An 8,988-nucleotide genomic window follows, 5' to 3' on the forward strand; every position below is an offset into this window, starting at 1 on the left:
TGGTTTCATTGCTTTAGCACTAACTTCAGATGAAGTGACAGGTGGAATCTTTTTATCACATTGTTCTAAATTCACAGTTTTAAAGCTTACACCTTTATCCAATTTTCTCCATCACTCCTTTTACAAGGAGTGATTGATAAGTTCATGACCTAAGGTAGAAGGAGTCAATTTTAGAAAACCTAGCACATTTATTTTTCAACATAGTCCCCTCCTACATGTACACACTTAGTCCAGCAGTCGTGGAGCACACGAATCCCTTCTCTGTAGAAGTGGTCTACAACAGGGGTGATTGATAAGTTTGCGGCTTAAGGTAGAAGGAGATGAGTTATTAACTTCAAACTTTCTGCATTATCACTCGAAGAGGTATATAAAATTATGATGGGTATAGATAGAGTGAATGCAAGCAGGCTTTTTCCACTGAGGCAAGGGGAGAAAAAAACCAGAGGACATGGGTTAAGGGTGAGGGGGGAAAAGTTTAAAGGGAACATTAGGGGGGGCTTCTTCACACAGAGAGTGGTGGGAGTATGGAATGAGCTGCCAGACGAGGTGGTAAATGCGGGTTCTTTTTTAACATTTAAGAATAAATTGGACAGATACATGGATGGGAGGTGTATGGAGGGATATGGTCCATGTGCAGGTCAGCGGGACTGGGCAGAAAATGGTACGGCACAGCCAAGAAGGGCCAAAGGGCCTGTTTCTGTGCTGTAGTTTCTATGGTTCTATGGTTCTATGCACGTGCATGTAACGAGAGCATCTTGGACCTCCAGGTGGTCCACAGCAGGGGTGATTGATAAGTTCATGGCCTAAGGTAGAAGGAGATGAGTTATACAGCTCCCATTACATGTACGTGGAGTTCAATTCTTTGAGTGAAAATGCAGAAAGTTTGAAGTTAATAACTCATCTCCTTCTACCTTAGGCCACGAACTTATCAATCACCTCTCGTAAATGCCACTGACTTAACAACCTTCCATGAACTTAGTCACTTGTCTTCCTTTGCCTCACTTTCCTCATTTTTGTTGTCATTCCTTCAGCAAGACAGGTCCTGGACATGTCTACTATATCCACCTTTCCCTCCTCTTTAAGATGCTCCCTAAACCCTTCATTCTTTGAGCGAGCTACCCTACAGAAGCTTTCCTTTACTTACTCTTTCACTAAAATATATTTCCATTAAGTATCTAAAGAAATTTGGGATATTTTAACAAAATAGAAGTTCAGTCTCAATGAAAGTTATATGGTTTGATTTTCTGTGGTATGAATGGGAATTATATTTACCTGCACACCACCTTTTTAACAAGTTACAGCTTGACAAAATTTGAAAACCATGAAAATTCCCTGCAGATTCTTTCAACATCCTAGGAAGCGCCTGCGGCTAGCAGCCTCCTCCCTCAACATATGGTGCCCAAAGCTGCAGCTGTCTATTTTCAACTGCACATAGAGAGGGGTGGGGACATGGATTCTAACCCTCTAGGAGGATCAGGAGATAAGTACTCATAAATGATGCCAATTCACCTACTTACATCAGAGCGTGAGCAAAATATATCCAGGAGAGGCACACTGACAAGTACTTATTAAGAAGTGAGTTAACAATTGTTTAGGCCTTCAGCTATGTGCCTGTAGGTCCATGGAGCAGTCAAGGCAGCAAAATCATCATTGCAGCTTGTCAGTGGTAAGGTGTACTATGTGTTGAAATGATAACATGGCATTCTTTGAATGCATTACCCACGGCTTACACATCAAGGTCAAGAACCCAGTTATTAGCAGCTAGCCTTTAGCATCCAAATGTCAGATATAATTTGTCCCCATAACACAGCAGACCGCTGCAGTCTGAAGGGACATGACAACTGCCAGAATATCAGGACCAACCTGGGTATGGTGACACAGGGCAAACTGAAGCATCTTGTCCGAGGTTTATTCCAGAGTTGATTAGCAATACCCAGAAAATGACATGCTGTACATACAACACACACAAAAGGCTGGTGGAACGCAGCAGGCCAGGCAGCATCTATAGGAAGAAGTACAGTCGACATTTTGGGTCGAGACCCTTCGTCAGTACTAACGGAAAAAAGAGATAATAAGAGATTTGAAAGTGGGAGGGGGAGGGGGAGATCTGAAATGATAGGAGAAGACAGGAGGGGGAGGGATGAAACCAAGAGCTGGGAAGTTGATTGGCAAACGGGATACAAGGCTGGAGAAGGGGGAGTATCATGGGACGGAAGGCCTTGGAAGAAAGAAAGGGGGAGGGGAGCACCAGAGGAAGATGGAGAACAGGCAAGGAGTTATTGTGAGAGGGAAAGAGAGCAAAAAATATATATGTCTAAATAAATAAATAAGGATGGGGTAAGAAGGGGAGGAGGGGCATTAGCAGAAGTTAGAGAAATCAATGCTCATGCATTGAATATAAGGTGTTGTTCCTCCAACCTGAGTGTGTCTTCATCTCGACAGTAGAGGAGGCCATGGATTGACATATCAGAATGGGAATGGGGGGATGTGGAATTAAAATGTGTGACCCATCTTACCCCATCTTTCTTTCTTTCTTTCTTTCTTTATTTATTTAGATTTTTTTTCTCTCTTTCCCTCTCACAGTTACTCCTTGCCCGTTCTCCATCTTCCTCTGGTGCTCCCCTTCCCCTTTCTTTCTTCCAAGGCCTTCCATCCCATGATCTTCCCCCTTCTCCAGCCTTGTATCCCGTTTGCCAATCAACTTCCCAGTTCTTGGCTTCATCCCTCCCCCTCCTGTCGCCTCCTATCATTTTGGGTCTCCCCTCCCCCTCCCACTTTCAAATCTCTTACTAGCTCTTTTTTCCTTTAGTCCTGACAAAGGGTCTCGACCTGAAACGTCCTGTACTTCTTCCTATAGACCCTGCCTAGCCTGCTGCATTCCACCAGCATTTTGTGTGGGTTGCTTGAATTTCAAGCATCTGCAGATTTTCTTGTGTGTGTTCTACATGCAGTCTTCATGGCATCACAGTACTTGCTGCCCTTTGCCTAGAGGTATAAAGAACAGTCAGCTTTCTTAGAATGGATTCACTGACCCACCTACCCAGCGGTGGATGACGAACTGTCAGATGTTGTCAGTATCTCAAGCTTTTGCCCGAAAGTTGCAAGGGTTTGATGCCATTGTTTCCAGGTAGAAGTGAACATAACCAAGGGTCATTTTCCCAGTCCTTCCAGTAAGACAAGATGAGATAATGGATTTCAAGTCTTTGATAAGGCCCTTTGTTGGAGGACCCAACCCGATTCACATCAATTCATATCCAGCAATTTTTTTAGGAGATATCTTCAAGTTCCTCCTCACAACAAGCAATGAATATTTATTTATTTTTATTTACTTAGAGATACATCACTATAACAGACCCGTCGGACCCACCGTGCTTGTGCCACCCAATTACACCCATGTGACCCACTAACTCGCACATCCTTGGAACGTGAGGGGAAACCAGAGCACCCAGAGGAAACCCATATAGCCATGTGGAGAATGTACAAGCTTCCTACAGTCAGTGGCAAAGTTGAACCCGGTTCGCTGGCACTGTAATAGCAGTATGCCAACCTCTCTGCTGCCGGGCCGCCCCCAATATTCTTTCCAAAGAATACTCCTTACAAAGCCCTCTTTTTTTGTTTCTAACTCTTTCCTGAGTCGGTTTGCAATGTGGACAGGTAGTACATTTGTCCATCGCCTCATCGAGATCTTTATCTAAGCTTAGCCGGTAAACAAAACTTCTAGCAGTTGGCTTCATGACTGGAATGTTCAGGGTGAAGTTCTTCCAAAGTCTGTCTTTTTGACATGCTTGGCCTGACAACTGTGTGTTCCCATTAGGCAAAACTTTGTTCCATTAGCCACTCATATGCATAGAGTCATCAAATCATGCACCACCTTGTCCATGCTGAACTTTTCCCCATCTACACTCATCACATTTACCCATATGTGTTCGTCCATTGTCATCAACGAGGACCTCAACACCATTATGATGGTGTCGAGACCAGCGCGTGACTTGGATTTAAGTGAGGGAGAGTTGCGCAGTGTCAGCCTCACACTCTCTTCCCAATTCCCATCTGGATCCAGTGGCAAGACAAAGTCGAGACGGCTGGAGACGGGACTAGGCTCAGTGGATGACCAGGACGTCTTCTGTGTCTTGTCCTGCTCTACACGTTCTACAACGCTTGCAGAGACCATCTTCTTGACCGTTGGACCTTCCATTGGTCTCGTCCTCTCAATCCGCTGGAGTCTGTCCTCACATGCTGGGATAGACAGCTCCCTGTCTCACCGAGGGATTGAGACCCGTCGGCTACCCTCACCTGGTTTAGCCGGCTTGCCAAAGCCATTGACCGGCATGTGGCTGCTGTCGCATGCAAACAGCTACGGGGAGCCACAGATGAGACCTGAGTGCCAGGTTGGGACCAAAGGTAGACTAACCGCCTTGAAAAGGATGCAACATGTTCCCCCACCAGAGGTGCTGGCCTTCCCTGACACCCCAAACACCCACCCATATGAGGACTATATTGAAGAGCTGGGTGGCTTGCTCTTGCTTCTGTTCCCTGTTGGTGGTACCTAATTGAACTTCCTTTATTATATATCCTTGTCCATAATCAAGCATTCTCCTTCTGTGTTGATGCCCATATCACTGCCCTGACTATTTAACGAGACCTGGGGCGTAAACACAACACAAAAGCGGTCCACGTTTCTCACTTTGATTTCAATATTGTGGAAACTTCTTCCCTTGGCTTCTGACTGCAAAAACTTTCCTCTATAAGGAGATTACACTGCTAGAACTGTTTTGACTAACAATCTTGGCTACAAACTTGCATGCTGGAAGCTAAGTACCTCTTTTCTGACAGCGAAAATGTATTGCCATTTTGCATTGAACAAATATACAGTGAGCTGGTGGCTTTGATTTCATCAGTGATCGCAACTTATCTCACTCATGTACAGTAGTTCACATTCTGCTTTTCCACTCCAGTGCTCACTGATGTGCCAGAACAATAAGCTACAATTGCTAACGTAAATTAAAGAACTGCAGATTCTGAAAGCCTGCAATAGAAACAGAAACTGACGTTAATTCAACCAGAACTGTTAGCTCTGCTTATTATTCCACGGATGTTGCCTGACCTACAAAGTGTTTCCTGCACTATTTGTGTTTTTTTTTGCAGTTGCTGGTGTACCTTGCATTGGATAACTTATTTTAGTTATTCCTTGATGCCATTTCCCTAGCTCAATCACTTAGCCTGCAAGAGCAAATGTGAGAGATCTTGTGTCCTTGATTTAGTACACTCATTGTTTAAGCCACAAACAAAACTGTCATGCAGCACACACTTGCCAATTGATTACATCTGAGGCAGAAACTGCAAAGAGACTACTTACCTACTGATACTGTCACCTGACCTATGATCCTTATCGACTTTTGTAGCTCTGTATAATATTTGATGGTTTAAGAATCAAAACGGTAATCCTGCAACTTCTGCTGACACCCTCTTCTTCCTGTGGCATAATTTGAGCAAGAAGAATGGCTTTTATTTTGCTCAACTACGATATAAATTTCTGTAGACACAATCTCAACACTACTATCAATTTTCATTATGTCATTTGTAGTAAAAAAAATCATGTTCTGAGTATATCCCAAAAGATTCATGCATTAGATTTTTTGCACTGAAGCTCCCAATGGAACCTGCTTGAACTTGAATAATCATTTCATACTTTCCTGCTGCTATAGTAAAGCAGGTTTGCTTGAGAATAATGATATATAGTGGTGTTATTTCTGTCATTTCTTTTTATCCACATATCTTTGTTTCACCCAAATCGTGTGCCTGTAGAGCTAAACAACTTCTTGCTCAAGGTCAAAGTAACACTGGTCCTGAGCTTACTCACTCTACAAACCGTTCACTCACAGTCTGTGACAGACTTTACTTTTTGATGATCTTCTGTCTTTGTTACTAATTTGTGATGCACATGCACATGGTCTTTACTACAAGACAATAAAGAACCTACAGGGAAACACAAAGCCCCACAAAGCACCAGAACACTAGACTAATGAAGGGTACCATTAAAAAGATTCTTCAGCATGCAGCTAGAAGAAACAGAAATGACTAGCAAATTTCATCCACTCCAAGAATCATGGGTATCTAGCGATCTGTTCTCTTCAAATCTCCAAGTATCTCCCCATATAGTAGTCCTTAATGCAATTTCCAGCATTGTAGCAGGCTGACGTCCAGCCAAGATTCTACATCCAGTATTGACATTCACATCTCCCCAAATTTTATTAAAGCAGAACTAATGATCAAATTAGGCATCTATTAGGCATTGGAAATATTAGTCTGTGAGTTTTTCCCAGTGCAGGTCTGCATAACAGATCAGAAGAAAAACATAATTTTGATTAAGAATCCTTGTTATCTAATGTATAGTCAGAGATATTGTTAATCCTGCCTTAGGACCCACACCCTCTGGAGGAGCAACTTCATTTTTTGTGCACAGACATCCCATTGCTCCAATAACAGAGGGAGATTATCCAATGTTAGCAGCTACAATTCCATTCCAATTATTATTGTTAATCATAAAGATCTTTAAATACTGAAAGGAGTTTTGGGTTATGTTTAAATGCGTGAAGCTTGATTGCTGAGTGGTGCAGTAAAGCTTGACGATGCAATTATTGATCTGCCTGTTTCAGTTCATCAAAGGGGGTAAGGGGTAACAATGCGGAGGAGTTAAAGCCGTGGGAAACAACTGAATGTGATAGGGTCGCTTGGCCAGATAGAATCAATATAGAAGTGACCACAGCTGTCTCTGTTGTATATATTTGAGCTCTGCCAGAAAGGGTGTTATAACAGCCATACAGCCACCAGTTAGGACAGCCAGCTGTGGTTGAATGCATCATGAAAGAGTCCATCACATGAGCCCTCTTCTCCAATCGTCACAACCAGCTATCTTTCTTCGTGGTGATAAAACTCGCTAATAAAATTAAAGACATGTAGAGGACACATTATTGATTAACCTCAGAAGTAGGCATACAGATTGCAACATGTTAAAAATTTTGGACCTTGATTTCTAGTACAGACACCATAACAACTAAGGTCACAATGGTCCTTCCCAATCTGACAAAGGGTCCTCGAAATGTTCAATTGGTTTCACTATGCACAGAGGATCGCTGAGTGTTTCTAGCATTTTATTTCAGGTTTTTGACATATTCCAATCTAACGAAGACTGATGGGGGTGCAAAATGGCATATTTTGTGCATTGGGAAGCTTGCTGGAAAACTAGCTTGAAATATCAAAGACTAGTAGCAGTTCAGCGCTAGTCTTCTAAAAAGCTTTCTGCATAACCTGGAGGTCTTGTTTCAGGGACAGAAGTGGTGGGAGGCTCCATAATCTGTCTCTGCCTGCAGTGCAGCACAAACAATGCATGTATGTTGTAGAGAAAATGGAGGCTGCTGCTGTCCTGGCTGTAGAAATCAAAAAAGATTGAAGGACATGAGTACTAATTTAATTGGCTTTGCACAACATTAGGGCCTATTCCATTTCTTGGGTCTGCTTTGCTGGGGCTTGCAGAATGACAGTGGCTCTGCTGAACAGGAACCTGCTGTCTGCTTATGTTATCATCACACCAGCACCTTGATGCTTCCTGCAAATTAGCCACTGAAGCAAAACAATACACTAGAAGTCAGCAAACATTTTTAGAATTGTAGCAATGCAGTCAACCATAACTAACCTGAAAGCAAATAAATATCTGAATGTCTTCCATCAGGACTTGGACCGGTACTCGGATAGGTGAGATTTAGAGGGGCATTGGTCAAACAAGGGAAAGTGGGACTACTGTAGTTGAGTTAGGAATCTTGGTTAACATTAACCAGTTGGGCCTGCTTCTGAGCAGTATGAACCTATGATTCTATAACTTGAGGAAATATGGGCATGTATAAGTCACCAGGACCCTCCATTTAATTTGTCATGGCTGATCTATACCGGCCTCAATTTCTCCATAACGCTCAGTTCTTTACTGTTTCAAATTTTCGTTTATTTCACCCAAAATACATCTAATAATCCAACCTCCATTCTTCAGGGCAGAGCATTCCAGAGAATTTCACAAGAGGAAATTTCTACACACCTGAGTCCTAAACAAGCAGCTCCTTAATTTGCAGTTACACGCCCTTGTCCATAGCTCCCACTTGTTCGTATACACAAATCACAGGATATCTTCAGGAAACTTCGAACCTGATCAATAGATAAGCCAAGGAAAAGTACCTCAAATGCTAATGATCTCATGCTTTCGATTTTCTTTCTGATAGATTAACATTGATTTTACAACACGGGAGAATATCACCAAAGACATCAATGAGCCCACACAGTCCAGCTTCGATACGGCGCAAAATATCATTCATAGCCTTATGGCAAAGGACCCTTACCCCAGGTTCCTGAAATCAGACAGCTACCTGGAGCTGATAAACAAGAAGAGAAGCAACCAACAGAAGTGAAGCCACACATCTCTTGCAGTCATGTTGAATAATTAGTGGGTAAAGAGCTCAGAGGTGTATATTATCTCTGACAGTTTCCATTTCTGAAGAAAGATTCTCAGCAATGAATGAATTCTGTCTCTGCTACCATAGATACTGCATAACCTGTTGAGAATTTTACACGTTTATTCCCGAGATGTACACTGAAAATATTCTCAACATTCTCAGCCTAAAATTCCAACCATATAATAGTGCTATTCTAAATAATAAAATTGAATTTTTTGGATTTCTGGAGTGAAATGCAATAAAACCCACTTCTTGAAAGTTTTGCGTTTACGTACTAAACTTTTGATTAGGAACTTCTGGTTGTGAGTCAGATCATACACTTGATGTGGTTTCTACATCAATGGAGCTGAGAATAGTATCATTTCTTGTGCAATGCTCTGCCTAGCCACCCATAGCTCAATGTAGTCTTCTTATCAAAGAGCCAGAGTGGCTTATCTGTCATGTAAATCGCTAGCCTACCGCTTCATTCTGAAACTCTATCCCTCATCCT

General features: G+C 42.4%; 1 protein-coding gene across 1 annotated transcript in view; it reads left to right on the plus strand.

Moving 5' to 3' along the window:
- The window catches only part of LOC134355139 (regulator of G-protein signaling 21-like), a 28,090-nt gene extending 19,353 nt beyond the window's left edge, over window positions 1-8,737 (plus strand). The window contains exon 5 of the mRNA XM_063064916.1: window positions 8,268-8,737. Within this exon, the coding sequence (XP_062920986.1) occupies window positions 8,268-8,453 (186 nt within the window). The 3' untranslated portion in view covers window positions 8,454-8,737. The remainder of the gene's footprint in view (window positions 1-8,267) is intronic.
- The last annotated feature ends 251 nt before the right edge of the window (window positions 8,738-8,988 follow it).

This window comes from Mobula hypostoma, chromosome 12 (assembly GCF_963921235.1).
Source record: "Mobula hypostoma chromosome 12, sMobHyp1.1, whole genome shotgun sequence".
In the NCBI taxonomy this organism is placed as follows: domain Eukaryota; kingdom Metazoa; phylum Chordata; class Chondrichthyes; order Myliobatiformes; family Myliobatidae; genus Mobula; species Mobula hypostoma.